General features: G+C 44.8%; 1 protein-coding gene across 2 annotated transcripts; it reads left to right on the top strand.

Moving 5' to 3' along the window:
* The first annotated feature begins 4,323 nt into the window (after positions 1-4,323).
* On the top strand, positions 4,324-13,577 carry gfap (glial fibrillary acidic protein). 2 transcript variants are annotated; one of them, XM_031834812.1, is made up of 9 exons: positions 4,325-4,866; positions 9,807-9,867; positions 10,005-10,100; positions 10,246-10,407; positions 10,594-10,719; positions 10,885-11,105; positions 11,351-11,394; positions 11,564-11,649; positions 11,876-13,577. In XM_031834812.1, the coding sequence occupies exons 1-9, from the start codon at positions 4,340-4,342 to the stop codon at positions 11,924-11,926; spliced, it is 1,374 nt and encodes a 457-aa protein (XP_031690672.1). In that variant the 5' UTR covers positions 4,325-4,339; the 3' UTR covers positions 11,927-13,577. The 2 variants fall into 2 exon arrangements, with proteins under 2 accessions (XP_031690671.1, XP_031690672.1); XM_031834811.1 differs by having other exon boundaries at positions 4,324-4,866; positions 10,246-10,719.
* The last annotated feature ends 4,069 nt before the right edge of the window (positions 13,578-17,646 follow it).

Raw genomic sequence — 17,646 nt, 5'->3', positions numbered from 1 at the left:
AGTCAGTGGTGGTGTTATTGTTGTCAGTGGTATTGTTATTGTAGTCAGTGGTAGTGTTATTGTGGTCACTGTTAGTGTTATTGTGGTCAGTGAGTTATTGTAGTCAGTATGTTATTGTGGTCAGTGGTAGTGTTTTTGTGATATGTGGTAGTGTTTGGAAGGTATGTGGTTCTCTTCGTGTGCTATGTGTCTGGGTCTGTTTGTTATGCAGTTCTGTTTGTTAGGTATTTCTCTGGGCTGCTGGGGTCCAGCATTAGTGCTGACAGGCAGACTGCTGGACAGAGGCTAAACTGGCTCCCCAGGCTTTGTGACCACACTCAGTTTGGACCCAGTGGTGCGGAGTCATAGTCAGTGATTCAGCCTGCCTGTCTGCTCCAGTTAAGCTCTCAACACACACACACACACACACAGGGGGAACCAGCGGGGACTGGACCTATGCAGCCACATCTGGCATATTAAGATTTCACAACTGCACCTTCCAACACTAACAACTACATACTACGTCCCATCATACCTGAGAGGGCCTGTGCTAATGCTAGCATGCACATCAGTGATACTGCACATCAGTTATAATGCACATCAGTGTTACTGCACATCAGTGGTACTGCACATCAGTGGTACTGCACGTCAGTGATACTGCACATCAGTGATACTGTTCATCAGTTAAAACTGTTCATCAGTGATACTGCACATCAGTGATACTGCACATCAGTGATACTGCACATCAGTGATACTGTATATCAGTGATACTGCACATCAGTGATACTGTTCATCAGTGATACTGTTCATCAGTGATACTGGTCATCAGTGATACTGTTCATCAGTGCTACTGTACATCAGTGATTAGTACACTGCATGCTGTGTGTGGGCATAGTATGTGTGTGTGAGTTGAGGTGAGACCCATGGGTCACTGGGACCCCCATTCCCCAGGCTCTGCTGTTATCAATGGACTCTTTAAGAGATGGGGTCCCGGGTCCCTGAGCTCAATGTGAGGACTAAGATTATGTCATGTGACGGGGGGATTTATACGTGATTGAGCTGACTAGGGGCCCATATCATTGAGTTGATGGGGCGTGCTTAATCTAGTGGAGAAGAAGGGGCTGCTGTGTGAGTTCTGTTATGGGTGGGGGATGAGGTGTATCCAGCTGAATGGTCAGAATTTGGGGTGGTCTCATTGGCATAGAGAGGAGGCTGGGGATGCAAGGGGGTCTGAGGTAGGGTAGTTCCCATAGGAGAGAGTGGAAAGGGGTTTAAACCGGCAGTAAAAGAAAGGGTCCAAAAGGCCCGAATGGTGAGGTGGGGGGAGCCGTGTGCAGGCAAACAGAGCTGGCCGTCCCTGTGGTTCTGGAGGGAGATCAGTCTGGAGGAACAGCATTAAGATTCTGCTCAACACCCAGGCAAGGCGCCTTTTCTTCTGCTCCTTGCAAATGAGATGGGCTCCTCCTCATGTTGCCCCACAGGAATCAGATGTTTTGTTGGCCTTCCACTGGCTCTGAGAGGAGAGAGGGGGACACCCTCTTTCACTCTGACCAATCTCTCTCTATCTTTCTTTCTCTCTCTCTCTCTCTCTCTCTCTCTCTCGCTCTCTCTCTCTCTCTCCCTCTCCCTCTCTCTCTCTCGTCTCTTTCCATCTTTCTCTCTTTCTGAATGTTTCTCCTCTGACAGATATTGCCTAAGTGACCAGATCTGAGGCAACCACAGTGACTGTCTCAGAAATCCAGGGGGCGATACAATTAGTGTCACCTTAATGCTGAGACCACATTATTAATCCTGCTAGATGGAAGCTTTTAAAACAACACATCCAGCCAGACTTACAGTGGACCCACTCAGTTAACCTCTATCAACAGGGACCAATTGGAATTCAAGTCACTCTGTTGTTTTCTGTATTTACAGTCTTCCAGTCTCACTGGCTCCCACTGGCTACACATTTCTTTTAACAGAGTGTTTTGGTAACAAAGAGGGTTTCTATGGTCTGCGATGTGGATTTTACTACCTGTTGCAGGGCCAGAGTTGGTTGGAGGGGAGAGGGAGAACAGAGGCGAGCAGGATGGAAAAGGCCCTAGGATCTTGCTGGTATAGTAGCTTGAGAGATCATAGACCTGGTTGTTTGTGCATGTTAGGATCATATCTGGGCAGCATGACTGTATAATAGCTGTGGATGTTTATATAAGGCTTCATCCCATCCCAGAGTCACATCCCTATTAGATGAGAGTCAACAAGAGTTTAACATGTTTTGAAGTAACTGGCCCTGGGGTTGCCATGACAATGGATGGAAATTGATTCGTAACGGACTGGCTGCTGGTTTGTCGGGTTCAGACTAGGTTTTACGTCCATCCCCCCATTCTCCAACCATCCTTCTGCTGGAGTCCTGTGACAGTTTCAATTATCTAATAACTCACAGACTGCCTCACCCTCAGATAGCCTAGCGGTTAAGAGCATTGGGCTCGTAACTGAAAGGTTGCTGGTTTGAATCCCTGAGCCAGCAAGGTTGAAAAACCTGTCATTCTGCCCTTGAGAAAGGTAATTCATCCCCAACAACTTCTCTTGGGTGCTGATGACATCAATTAAGGCACTGCTTAGATTCAGAGGATTTATGTTAAATGTGGAAGATGCATTCAGTTGTACAACTGACCAGGTGTTCCCTTTTATAGTAACCTAATACTTACTTTGGCATTCATATTGTTGTTTGGATAGGTACCCAGAACTCGTTGGGCTTCTTGACCATGCCGAACACAGACTTCTTTCTCCAGGTCCAATTGCCCTCTTTTCAGGCTAAGCAGTCATTAAGTCTGATTGAATGAGCTGCCATCACTTACAACAGGGCTTTATGAGATGTGACTTAAGGAAGAGGGAGTGGTCGTATTGTTGCTAAGAGGCTGCAATCCAACTGGCTGCCTCTGGTCTTACTGGCCCATCCTCTGACCCATAGCTTCCTCTGTAGTTGATCACAGTTAATAACGGTAGTGATAGTGATGGATTAATAATGTGTGTGTGTTATGTTGCCATGCTCCGGTGTGTGGCTGTGTGTCCGTCCAAAGAGAAGCCCTCCAACCCACTGATAGATGTGGTCTATAGGTCTTATGTATCCATCTGTAGCCTGTCAGTGACATCATGGTCAGAAACTCCAGGGGGGGCAAAGAGGTGGAGATGTATAGCTGCTACTGTTCAGCCCTGTGGCCCCAAAGCTTCTCCAATCGGCTAGCACACTGTAATGGTGTCACTTGTTGACTGTTTAGTACAGTGGCTTTTATTATGTATCCATGACTACAAGGACAATGATTCAATTGTTTTTCTCCCAGTATGATTTTCACATACTGATATGCAGGTCAGCTGTTGAATAAGAGTTAATCTAATAATGCCATTTAGCTATTATAATGTTATTTTGTTTCTACTCCCCTCTGTTTACTCTCCTACTTTTGTCTTCAGTATCTCACAATAGTTTGGAGATACTGTGGTCAATGTAGATATTCAATAATTGATGAACTGTTCTTGACTTCTATTTGATGTACCTAGATAAGACAAGAAAGAGAGGCAACCTGAACTAACTTGATATTTTCTTGCTGTGTTATGTAATTATATTCATTCCCATTTTGACTCCGACAAGGAGAAGACTAAAGAGGAGCAGAGGAACAGGGATGGGGTGTGAGACGCTCCTAGACGGTGCTGCTGTCACACACAGAGTGGCGCGAGCCAATCAGAGTAATACCAATAAATCTGGAGTGCTTAGTAGGATATTTTGGACGCCAAGCGAGACAGAGTGCCACACAAGAACACAGCTACTATCTGACCCTCTCTCTGTCCCCTTTTTCTCTGTCCCTCTCTTTTTCTGACCCTATTAGTCACCAACTAACAGGGATGGAGGAAAAGAGATCTCATTCCTTCACCTCCCTGCTTCTTTTCTTCCCTTTCAATCACACTCTGTCCCCATCTGTGTCTGTGTGACTGAGCATGTGTGGGAGGCAGCTTTGATTTGGTAGCCAAGCTCTGTTGCACCAAATCCTATTCAAACAAGGACGAGAGAGAGAGGGAGAGAGAGAAAGGCCAGGAGACATTTGTAGCTGAGTGGACGAGCACAAACAATACCTGGCACACAGCTTTTGAGTGTCACATAAACCACCCTCCTCTCTCTCTCTCTCTCTCTCTCTCTCTCTCTCTCTCTCTCTCTCTCTCTTTCTCTCTCTGTCTGTCTCTAACTCTCTCTTTCTGTCTGTCCCTCTCTCTGTCCTATTCAGTGACCGGCCCTTCCCTCCCGCCCCTCCCTGTGTACTCTCTCTCAGGATGGGGGATGTCTATCCCTATAAAAGGCATGTGTGTGCCCTGACAGGGTTTCATTCCAGCCATGGAGAGTCAGAGAGTCCTGTCGTCTTACAGGAAGCGTTTCGGGCCCCAGGGGGCCGGCAGCGTGGGTGGGGGCGTGCGGCTCAGCAGTCTCTCCTCCAGCCGCTTCTCCCTCCATGGGACCCCCCGCCACCTGACCCACTCCAGCACCATTTCCCGTCTCTCCCTGGGGTCGGCTGGAGGGGCCCTGCTCCTGGGGACCCCTGGGAACCGGCTGGACTTCTCGGCTGACTCACTCCTCAAGGCCCAGTACCGGGAGACGCGCACCAACGAGAAGGTGGAGATGATGGGTCTGAACGACCGCTTCGCCAGCTTTATAGAGAAGGTGCGCTTCCTGGAGCAGCAGAACACAGTGCTGGTGACGGAGCTGACCCAACTGAGGGGGAAGGAGCCCAGCCGTCTGGGAGACATCTTCCAGGAGGAGCTGAGGGAGCTGCGCAGGCAGGTGGACGGACTCAGCGCTGGGAAGGCCCGGCTGGAGATAGAGAGGGACAACATGGCTGCTGACGTGGCCACGCTCAAACAGAGGTGAGAATGAGGCAGTCTCATTTCCATCAATACAATTGAGCATTGATCAGTCTGCTTTGTTTTAGTATTTTGGAGTTCCAATTGATATTGTGGAGTTCTAATTGCTTCAGCAGTCTGTCCACTTAAATGTTTATTCGAAATTTGGTTTAGTGGATTCCTAGTGTTTGGCATGTGTATTGGTCAATATGTTAATTTTGAATTGGAATCTTTGTTACAGTCTAAAACCAACAAGTGGATAGTTGACATAACACAATTCAGTATAACTGGATATAGTGTTACATGATAAAATTGCTCAGTTGATGCTTTGGCTTGTTAGTTATTGAAAACACTGTGCTCTGAGAAGGCGTTACTCAATGGGTGTCCCTCTTTCTAAACTTGATCGTGACCAGACCCCTACAGCCATTCAATGAGTGTGGAGGAATGGAGGAAACACAATAGAGCTGATTTCCACAAAGAGACCAGGGAGCCAGGCAGATGTTCTGTTGTTGCCTGATCCCCCTTCACACTCATTGGTCAAATGCACGCTTCTTCGTTATGTTTATTGGTTTATTGCTTAAGTGGCGTAGTTTATAGTTATGCGGTTATGGCTTATGTTTTCACAGGGTGCTTTTCTGTTGTTGCAAAGGACAAAGGGAACATCTAAGTGTGTAATGGTTTCTGAGCCTGTGTATACTATGGATCAGAGAAGCGTGTGTGTGAGTGTCACTGCTCTCTGAATACAGATCTTTTCATTTGCTTTGGTGCAGAATGTGGTAGATTTTCACAACACTTAGTACAGAACTCAAACCACATCATGAGAAAGGTAGTAATTTCTCAACTCAATTGAGTAAGTACAACATCAAATCATACAGTCACTTTTTTACCAAACTTAATTAGTGTTTCATCTGGAAATACATGTTTCACATTCACAATGCAATACATGTTTCACATTCACAATGCAATACATGTTTCACATTCACAATGCAATACATGTTTCACATTCACAATGCAATACATGTTTCACATTCACAATGGAATACATGTTTCACATTCACAATGCAATACATGTTTCACATTCACAATGCAATACATGTTTCACATTCACAATGCAATACATGTTTCACATTCACAATGCAATACATGTTTCACATTCACAATGCAATACATGTTTCACATTCACAATGGAATACATGTTTCACATTCACAATGCAATACATGTTTCACATTCACAATGCAATACATGTTTCACATTCACAATGCAATACATGTTTCACATTCACAATGCAATACATGTTTCACATTCACAATGGAATACATGTTTCACATTCACAATGCAATACATGTTTCACATTCACAATGCAATACATGTTTCACATTCACAATGCAATACATGTTTCACATTCACAATGCAATACATGTTTCACATTCACAATGCAATACATGTTTCACATTCACAATGCAATACATGTTTCACATTCACAATGCAATACATGTTTCACATTCACAATGCAATACATGTTTCACATTCACAATGCAATACATGTTTCACATTCACAATGCAATACATGTTTCACATTCACAATGCAATACATGTTTCACATTCACAATGCAATACATGTTTCACATTCACAATGCAATACATGTTTCACATTCACAATGCAATACATGTTTCACATTCACAATGCAATACATGTTTCACATTCACAATGCAATACATGTTTCACATTCACAATGCAATACATGTTTCACATTCACAATGCAATACATGTTTCACATCAATACATGTTTCACATTCACAATGCAATACATGTTTCACATTCACAATGCAATACATGTTTCACATTCACAATGCAATACATGTTTCACATTCACAATGCAATACATGTTTCACATTCACAATGCAATACATGTTTCACATTCACAATGCAATACATGTTTCACATTCACAATGCAATACATGTTTCACATTCACAATGGAATACATGTTTGTTTAAAGTAATTGCTTTTCACAATGCAATGTTCACTTTACTTTTGCTATGATTGTCTTCTCATTTTTTAAATGACATTTTACTATTAACCGACTGCTCTTAATTGATAATCACTTAACCGTTTGGTAAACCTATAGATTTTAGATTTTTTTTCTACTACAGTTTTAGAGAACTAGATAATGAAAAAGCATGTTTGTAAAGTATAAATATATATATACTATAATGTACTATTATGATGATGAAGCATTTATAAGCATTTTACAAGCATTTTGCTGCACAAATAAAATAACATAAAATTGTATTTGTCACTTCTTAAATAACAGGTGTAGATTAACAGTGAAATACTTACTTATGGTCCCTTTCCTACAATGCAGAGAGAAAAAGAGAAAAATTACTCAATGGGTACCAGTACTTGTGCACATGCGATAACATCTGTAAATCTGTGTACGCAACCAATAAACTTTGATTTGATTTGACTATTAGGATTTTACTGCAAAACATTTAGAATCTGATATTGACAAGATCAGAGATGTTCTCTGTCATACAATTGAAAACAGCGGTAACTACACATTTGGTCAAATTAAGTTAAGACTGAAATCAGGCTTTGTAGTCTCCTGGTTCAATTATCTTCCTTTTTCATAGAAAATTGAGTTTCAAATGTGCAGTAACTACAATATCCACGTAAGAACCAACGCAAACAGCAGTAAGTGAAGTTACTAAGTGAAGTTCCTGCAGTTTGCCTTGGTATTCTATTGGGCTCTGAGTTCAGGCCATCCCGATCATGACATGCCCTCACACACACCATGAGACAGTCAAAAGGTTTGATAAACACATTTAGATTGTAGATACTGTACTTTTCTTTTGCATTACCATATAGTTGTTTGTCATACAAAGGCAGAGTGCAGTATCAGCATTTCAGGGGTCATAGGTCATAGGTCAGGTAAGTGGTCATGGTTATAATAAGATAATATATCAGTGCATTATCACTTATCTACCTACAACATATTTGGCTGGAGAGTAAAAAAATACTTTAAAGCCATTTTAAGTGGCTGCCCTGCCCTTGGCCTGAGTCTGCCTCCTGTCCCTCCTATCGTCATGGTCATACCTCCCTGAAAACAATGACACTATACTTTGCGCAGACCTGTTCTGCCTTAAGGTGGAACTGACATCTGTTCATATACATCTACAGGAAGAATATTACACCTTTTTTTTTTTATCGGACAAGCGAGCATTTAGACATGGTAATTTTCACGTTTTCATAAATGTATAGAATGCTTGGGAATGACGTATAGTAAGGCATTTGTAAAAATTCTGTAGCAATATGGAGTGGGAAAGCGGCAGTGCGTTAGGATAATTAATAGGCACTGCAGTAAATAAAAAAAACCAAAAACATCTGTCTCGTCCAAGCCCGGAGTCTACGCAGACCGGTGCGCCATAGCCAATCAGAGCTACAGTAGGCCTATATGCAAATAAGCCATTTGCCACATGGGCCTGCCATCATTCACTTCGAACTGGACTGTGTGTTTACAGGCAGTAGCAGCAGCACAACTTTAGATCATTAAAACTGCCCTTGCTAGTTTGATTGTATTGACATTCCCAGCCTTAACTAAAGTCGTCCGTTTTTTTCTAAATATTGGGTATTTAAAACTGAAACAGTGCTCAAGACAGGCTTGATGCAAGCTAATGCTAAACATTCTGTTTCTTTCATTTCTTTCATTTGGTTACAGTACACCTATGTTGTAATTATATCTGAACAATACATTTATTTTTGCATCAATGATTATGAAAGATATCTTTAATGATCATACTTTTTATCACACATGGGATAGAAATTATTCAGTCAATTTTGATGGGTAGTGCAAGTGTATTGCCTGATGTGAAAACAGTGTAATGGACATTCAAAGGGCAATTTGTCATTAACTGGTCGTTAAAACAACTTAATTGAGAAGATATCATTATTTTGTGTTTTGGTGATTAAATCAATTTCATAGTAAGCTTATATTTATATCAATGGTTGTTTGGTGAAAGATGTCTCCAAACAAAATGAGTGCACAATAAAAGGTTTTGAATATAACTAACAAGTGTTAGTTTAGTACTAAGAGTTTTGAAAATTCACCACATACATGTGTTAGCACCAAAGCTACTATAAAAAACATTATCACACATCTGCTTGTCACCTCTAAGAGCTATCATGAGTATCGATGGTGAAGGTCGACAAGGTTAGAGGTCAGGTCGTGTTTCCTGCTGGTTTCCCAACTCTACTCTCTAACACCAATTCATCAGTCTCTGAGGAATGACAGATCTGAGTTAGAAGGTGTGTGAGCATGTGTGTTTCAGTGTGGGGCAGATAGTGGCAGATGGAGTTTGTAAGTGTGTGTGTGTGTGTGTGTGTGTGTGTGTGTGTGTGTGTGTGTGTGTGTGTGTGTGCGTGCGCGCGCGCGCGCGCGTGTTCACGTGTGGGTTCTTGTTTGTGCGTGTTCGTGTGTGTGTGTGCTTGTTTGTTCGTGTGTGTGTGTTTTGGCTCCATTCTGAATGCGTAAACTCCGCCTCCGTTAGAAGTGAATGGCTAATGATGTGTACGCTCTACATTCAACTGAGCTCAGCCCACCTACTGCCAACTCTGCTATTGCAGCATGGAAGACAAGTGGTACTCACACAGTCCTTATCATCAGTTCATGCCATTATGTATACAAGGATATTCATACATAGTCACATTTAATCATATACTGATCATGATCCCTTCACTTTTCTGGATGGAAAACATGATCATTTATATTGGGTCATTGGTGGGATGATGACTGGGATTCATTGACTTTGTATCAATAGAGAATAGGTTGAAACTATGTTTTATCTGAGGTGCATGGATCCTCTTTGTGTGACCAATGAGTGGACTTAGTGTGCACCCTAACACTGCCTCTCCTTTTATCTGTCTGTTTTCTATTTTTCCTCACTCTCCCTTTCTCTTTCAATCAGACTGCAAGATGAGATGGTTCTTAGACAGGATGCAGAGAGCAACTTGAACGCCTTTAGACAGGTGAGGTCATTTCTCTCATAATTTGTATCAATTGAACTATTATTGACCATGTCCCTGTTTGCATGTGATCTTCACAGCCCGTGTTTTTATATGAGGAATATACAGGTCACATTGACCTAAGGATTCTCTGTGTGTAGGATGTGGATGAGGCATCTCTGAACCGTGTCCAGTTGGAGAGGAGGATAGACGCGCTGCAGGATGAGATTGCCTTCCTCAAGAAGATCCACGAGGAGGTGAGCTTCAGCTTCCCCTCGTCTCTATGGCAATCTCTAGTTCTTACTGACCAACCTCTGTTTCCATCTCTAAAGTAAATAGTGAATATTCAGAGAATGAAAGAGGTGACCTTTAATCTGTAAGCCTGTGGTTGGTTCTCTATAGGAGCTGCGTGAGCTGCAGGAGCAGCTGATGGCCCAGCAGGTCCATGTGGATGTGGACGTGTCCAAGCCAGACCTGACCGCTGCTCTGAGGGACATCCGGGTCCAGTATGAGTCCGTGGCCTCCTCAAACATTCAGGAGACGGAGGAGTGGTACCGCTCCAAGGTCATATCAGAAAGCTTGGGCTATTGCATATACATGTACCCACATTACTGTACAGGCACAGGGAGACACACTACCATACAGATAAACATGCATACAGCCAGGTGTTGCACAATGCACACATTGACAACACACTATAAGATGCCGACTTTTACACTGTCCTGTCTCTCCTTTTGTTGTTATGCACAGTTTGCCGACTTGACCGACGCAGCTACTCGGAATGCAGACGCCTTGCGATTGGCCAAACAGGAGGGCAACGAGTACCGCCGGCAACTCCAGGCCATGACCTGTGATGTGGAGGCGCTCCGTGGAACAGTGAGTTGTCCAATCAGAGCAGAGTGTGATGTATCAACAATGAGACATAAGAAGACCATGAGTTCCATGACTTCCCTCTCTAACTGAACCACCTCTCCTCTTTCATCTCTTTCCAAACCTCTTCCCCCTTCCTTTCCTTCTCCCTATCTTCCTCCTCTTCTGCAGAACGAGTCTCTGGAGCAGCAGCTGCGTGAGATGGAGGACCGTTTCTCCGTGGAGACGGCTGGTTACCAGGATACGGTGGGTCATCTGGAGGAGGAGATCCAGACTCTGAAGGAGGGGATGGCCAGACACCTGCAGGAGTACCAGGATCTGCTCAACGTCAAACTGGCCCTGGACATAGAGATCGCTACCTACAGGAAGCTGCTGGAGGGAGAGGAGAGCAGGTGAGGAGATAACAGTGGGGAGGGAGGAGGATGGTGGAGGGAGAGGAGGGTGGAGAGGAAGGAGGGTAGAAGGTAGGAAGAGAGGAGGGAGGAGGGAAGGAGAGAGAGGGTGTTGGAGGGAATAAAGTGGAAAAAACCGAATGTGGATCTAATGAGCTGGGTCGGGAGGAGACAGTGTGATGAAGAAAGAAAATACAATAGGTGGTGGCTGGTAGTTACTGATACTCTCTCTTCCTCTTCCTCAGGATCACTGTTCCAATGCAGAGCTTCTCCAACCTGCAGTTCAGAGGTGAGTAAGGGCATTCTGACCCAGATATATTAGCGTAGTCTATCATGGCATTTAATTATTTACCCCAGTCATATGAATGATGCATAAATCTGAAGTTAGGATTCGGCTCTGACTGGATTCATGGGCATCTGAAAGCTAAACGTCTCTCTCACCCTCTCCCTGAGTATAGAGACCAGTATGGACACTAAGTTCTCTCCAGAGGCCCATGTCAAGAGGAGCATCATAGTGCGGACTGTGGAGACTAGAGATGGGGAGGTATGTAGAACATCATAGACCATTGAATGAGTCCATGGGGGATTTATTCCCATATCAGATTTGTGAATGTGCTTGCTTCCTGCTTTTAGCTCCTCCAGAGGGCAGCATGCTACATTGTATAATTCAATACATGCAATTTCACAAGCTTTCAGATCACTTATAGACAGTCCCTCCCTACTGCTGCATCTACAACCCAACATGCCCTGTTCCCTGCTCTGTGTTTCAGATCATTAAGGAGTCTACGGCTGAGAGGAAGGAGATTCCTGACAGTCCTTAAAGGACAAAAATGGTGCTAGCTATATGTCTGTCATACTGTCCCCACTCCCCAGTAACACTTAGAGGCCTTGCCTGATAATGATACCCTTTCCTGACCAGGCACCTCCCTCTTCTCCAAACCTCAAAGTCCCCCCAGTTGCAACCACCTCACCATCCCCTTCCTCCCCTCTTCATCATCACCCCCAGACCATGCTACATCATTAAATACTTTTTTTGCATTTCGTTGAAACAAAAAAAAATCCCTCATTGCGTCCTTGTTAGCATTTTTGCCAAAAAAGTATTATTTTTGTATTGCTGTAACTGGAGATAGGCTTTAGTGCTGGAAGTGTGGCCATGCACCTTAGAAGGAAGGGTCTTGGACTACTACCCTTCCTGATTAACAGACTTAATGCTTGGAAATGTATATTTTGTTCAGCTCATAATAGTGACAGATCAGAGTGGGAAATGTTCTCAATGTGTTTGGATAGTAGCCAGAGAGGAGGCCTTGAAATGTAGTGATTGTTATTCAGCTAGTGGCAGGGGTCGTGCTGAAGTTGTGTGGTTTGAGTGGATGTGAGAAGTCAAGAGGAAAGTACAGTTGCTGGGGTTAGCAGTGGACAGGATGGGTCTCAGACAAGGAAGATGACGTGTGAATGACAGTGCTTTTGGCAGAACTGTTGGTGAAAAGAAAGAAGCTGATGTAACTCTCCTCTAGGACCAAACACCATATCCATTTCATCCCTCCGTCATACAATCCCCCCCCCCCTCTCTGGATGCAGTGTCTCTAGTTCCATTGTTTCATTGCAACATAATATTTTAACACTAGAACAGCGCCTGGGAACATCCACTTACGCACCAGGGGTGAGAGGGACAGGATGGAGGTGATACAGGGAGTATTGACGAGACCCTTACCTCTGAAATCCCCTGTTCCTCCCCCAGCTCCATCTCTGGAGTGTCAGTGATTGTAGAGAGACACAAAAGATGGTGTTGCTGAGATAGCTTGGCGGTGGTGGAGCGGGTGGGGTTACACGGTGTCTCCCTGATGACAGCCCACTCCAAGAGGGGGGGGCTTGGTGGTGGTGGAGCGGGTGGGGTTACACGGTGTCTCCCTGATGACAGCCCTCTCCAAGAGGGGGGGGGGCTTGGAAGGTGGAGGAGGGTAGTTGGAGGGTTGGAGGAGAGGAGGAGAGGAGCGGGGTTGGAGGGTTGGAGGAGAGGAGGAGGGTTGGAGGAGAGGAGGAGAGGAGGAGAGGAGGAGAGGAGGAGAGGAAGAGGGTTGGCGGGTGGCTGTCACAACACTAACTGTTCATCCCAGCTCTCTCCCTCTGCTTAGCACCCCTGCTGACATAAACAAACTGACACCCCTGTCACCTACCATTCAGTACAGATGGTGACTACAGACTGCTTTTCATTCTTCACTAAAGACAAACCGTAACCGTCTTCTAATGTGCCTGCGTTTCTTTCACATCTCCCTTCCCTCTGCTTTGCCTTCGTGTCTTCACCCGTCAGCTCTAGATACTATTTCTTCTCTTCTTGTCTGCCTCTTACAGTAGCCACAGCTCAACCACACTGCAGTGTCTCAGAAAAACCTACAAGATGTGAATATAACCTTAGTTTTGACCAACATTATGACAACCCGCTAACAACAATAAAGCCATTTTGTTTCATTAGTATTTGTGTCTGAATGAGTCTTTTGTGAATGACAGTTTTTATTTGCTTTCTTTAGTCCAACACAAGCTGCTGCTTGGATTGAATGTGTACCGTTGTATGATTGTGTGTGCTCATGAAATGAAGATAGATCCAGTACCAGCTCACTGATGGACCTTTTTCATGACTTTATTTTAAATACCCAGCACCTCCAAGTTGTTGACGTGCGTACACCACGTGAGAAACTTGTTGAGTGGGGCGCCAGATTTCAGGAGGACAGTTGGCCACTTGTTGATTGATCATAATCAATAGAACCCACATAGTCATAATCAGCATGCGTCATTTATCATCATGATAATCATCCATCCATATGTAGGCTCCTGTTTGCGGTATCTGTCTGCGGTGAATGAGTATAACTGAGTCTGACAGCCAATCTCTGTATCAGGATCCACATTAGAGGTATGTGGGAGAGATGATGACTGGCATGGCAGACCGCTGAGATTGACAGGAGGGATCAATGTTCATCATCATCACTACGTTGGTTGTTGTCCAGTGGCGAGGGGAATTGAGGTGGGAGGGTTCGGCACCAAAGCCTAGATTTAATGCACTGTCATCGTCACTTGTCAGTGTCATTGTCAGTGCTCTGCCCAGGACCCTACAGAAGCACATAGACAGTATATTCTCTCACAGACGGGGTCAGACTGTAACACTGTGTTGAATGATCTAACAACCTATCCACACGTTCAGCCCTCAAGGACCCTTCACTTCACTGCCTGCCCAGACTCTCTGAGTCTTCCTGTAAGGACAATGACTCAAACAGAGATTATATAAGTGCTCCCCCCCCCCCCCACACACACACAACCTCACCATATACACTGCTCTCTGGGCACCTTCTGACAAACAGCCAGAAAGGAGTTGAAGGAGGAAACATGCGTACGTGTGTATGTATGTGCTGGGCAGGTATATAGGAGTCCCAGTCACGCAGAGGCCATCCTTTGCTCATTGTACAGCTAATGTATTTCTGTGTGTTAGTGTGTGTGTGTGTATCAGTGGAGGCAGGAGGGAGGAGCTATAGGAGGACAGGTTCATTGTATTGGCTGGAATGGAAAAATGGAACTGCGTCAAACATGTGCTTTCCATATGTTTGATGTGTTTGATACTGTCCCATTTATATCGATCCAGCCATTACAATGAGCCCGTCCTCCTGTAGCTCCTCTCAGAAGCTGTCTCTGGTGTGTATGTGCACATGTGTATGTGTGTTTGTGTGTGTGTGTGCAGTACAGTACTGTAGGGGAGCAGGTTGAGAGCTTCAAGTTCCTTGGTGTCCACATCACCAACAAACTATCATGGTCCAAACACACCAAGACAGTCGTGAAGAGGGCACGACAACACCTTTCCCCCTCAGCAGACTGAAAAGATTTGGCATGGGTCCTCAGATCCTCAAAAGGTTCTACAGCTGCACTATCGAAAGCATCCTGACTGACCGCTAGGCACTACAGATGGTAGTGTGTGCGGCCCAGTACATCACTGGGGCAAAGCTCCCTGCCATCCAGAACCTCTATAACAGGCAGTGTCAAATTGCCAAAGACTACAGTCACCCTAGTCATAGACTGTTCTCTCTGCTACAGCACGGCAAGCGGTACCGGAGGGCCAAGTCTAGGTCCAAAAGGGTCCTTAACAGCTTCTACCCCCAACCATACGACTGTTGAACAGCTAATCAAATGGCTACCCAGACTATTTGCATTGCGCCCCCCCTCTTTTACGCTGCTGCTACTCTCTGTTTATTATCTATGCATACACACTTTAACTTTACCTACATGTACATATTACCTCAATTACCTTGACTAACCAATGTCCCCACACATTAACTCTGTACCGGCACCCTCTGTATATAGCCTCCACATTGACTCTGTACCGATACGCCCTGTATATAGCCTCCACATTGACTCTGTACCGATACCCCCCTGTATATAGCCTCCACATTGACTCTGTACCGGCACCACCAGTATATAGCCTCCACATTGACTCTGTACCAGAACCCCCTGTATATAGCCTCCACATTGACTCTGTACCAGTACCCCCTGTATATAGCCTCCACATTGACTCTGTACCAGACCCCCCTGTATATAGCCTCCACATTGACTCTGTACCAGTACCCCCTGTATATAGCCTCCACATTGACTCTGTACCGATACTCCCCTGTATATAGCCTCCACATTGACTCTGTACCGGCACCACCAGTATATAGCCTCCACATTGACTCTGTACCAGAACCCCCTGTATATAGTCTCCACATTGACTCTGTACCAGTACCCCCTGTATATAGCCTCCACATTAACTCTGTACCAGAACCCCCTGTATATAGCCTCCACATTGACTCTGTACCGGTACCCCCTGTATATAGCCTCCACATTGACTCTGTACCAGAACCCCCTGTATATAGCCTCCACATTGACTCTGTACCAGAACCCCCTGTATATAGCCTCCACATTGACTCTGTACCGGTACCCCCTGTATATAGCCTACACATTGACTCTGTACCAGAACCCCCTGTATATAGCCTCCACATTGACTCTGTACCAGACCCCCCTGTATATAGCCTCCACATTGACTCTGTACCAGTACCCCCTGTATATATCCTCCACATTGACTCTGTTCCAGTACCCCCTGTATATAGCCTCCACATTGACTCTGTACCAGTACGCCCTGTATATATCCTCCACATTGACTCTGTACCAGAACCCCCTGTATATAGCCTCCACATTGACTCTGTACCAGAACCCCCTGTATATAGCCTCCACATTGACTCTGTACCAGAACCCCCCGTATATAGCCTCCACATTGACTCTGTACCGGCACCCCCCTGTATATAGCCTCCACATTGACTCTGTACCAGTACCCCCTGTATATATCCTCCACATTGACTCTGTACCAGTACCCCCTGTATATAGCTTCCACATTGACACTGTACCAGTACCCCCTGTATATATCCTCCACATTGACTCTGTACCAGAACCCCCTGTATATAGCCTCCACATTGACTCTGTACCGGTACCCCCCTGTATATATCCTCCACATTGACTCTGTACCAGAACCCCCTGTATATATCCTCCACATTGACTCTGTACCAGTACCCCCTGTATATATCCTCCACATTGACTCTGTACCAGTACCCCCTGTATATAGCCTCCACATTGACTCTGTACCAGTACCCCCTGTATATATCCTCAACATTGACTCTGTACCAGTACCCCCTGTATATATCCTCCACATTGACTCTGTACCAGTACCCCCTGTATATATCCTCCACATTGACTCTGTACCAGTACCCCCTGTATATAGCCTCCACATTGACTCTGTACCAGTACCCCCTGTATATATCCTCCACATTGACTCTGTACCAGTACCCCCTGTATATATCCTCCACATTGACTCTGTACCAGAACCCCCTGTATATATCCTCCACATTGACTCTGTACCAGTACCCCCTGTATATATCCTCCACATTGACTCTGTACCAGTACCCCCTGTATATATCCTCCACATTGACTCTGTACCGGCACCCCCTGTATATAGCCTCCACATTGACTCTGTACCAGTACCCCCTGTATATATCCTCCACATTGACTCTGTACCGGTACCCCCTGTATATATCCTCCACATTGACTCTGTACCGGCACCCCTGTATATATCCTCCACATTGACTCTGTACCGGCACCCCTGTATATATCCTCCACATTGACTCTGTACCGGCACCCCTGTATATATCCTCCACATTGACTCTGTACCGATACCCCCTGTATATAGCCTCCACATTGACTCTGTACCAGTACCCCCTGTATATAGCCTCCACATTGACTCTGTACCTGTACCCCCTGTATATAGCCTCCACATTGACTCTGTACCGGCACCCCTGTATATATCCTCCACATTGACTCTGTACCAGTACCCCTGTATATAGCCTCGCTATTGTTATTTTGCTGCTGCTCTTTAATTATTTGTTACTTTTATTTTATTTATTTTTTACTTAACTCTTTTCTTAAAACTGCATTGTTGGTTAAGGGCTTGTAAGTAAGCATTTCACTGTAAGGTCTA

Source organism: Oncorhynchus kisutch, linkage group LG10 (assembly GCF_002021735.2).
Source record: "Oncorhynchus kisutch isolate 150728-3 linkage group LG10, Okis_V2, whole genome shotgun sequence".
Taxonomy (NCBI): Eukaryota; Metazoa; Chordata; class Actinopteri; order Salmoniformes; family Salmonidae; genus Oncorhynchus; species Oncorhynchus kisutch.
Note: the sequence above shows the minus strand (reverse complement) of the source record. Positions and strands in the feature narration are given on the sequence as shown.

What these genes read in the sequence shown, in the direction of transcription:
- gfap (XM_031834811.1), top strand. Translation starts at nt 4,340, where the DNA reads ATGGAGAGTCAGAGAGTCCTGTCGTCTTACAGGAAGCGTTTCGGGCCC. An exon ending in ACTTGAACGCCTTTAGACAG is followed by an intron (nt 9,868 to 10,004) that starts GTGAGGTCATTT and finishes CTCTGTGTGTAG; the next exon opens with GATGTGGATGAGGCATCTCT. An exon ending in TGGAGACTAGAGATGGGGAG is followed by an intron (nt 11,650 to 11,875) that starts GTATGTAGAACA and finishes TCTGTGTTTCAG; the next exon opens with ATCATTAAGGAGTCTACGGC.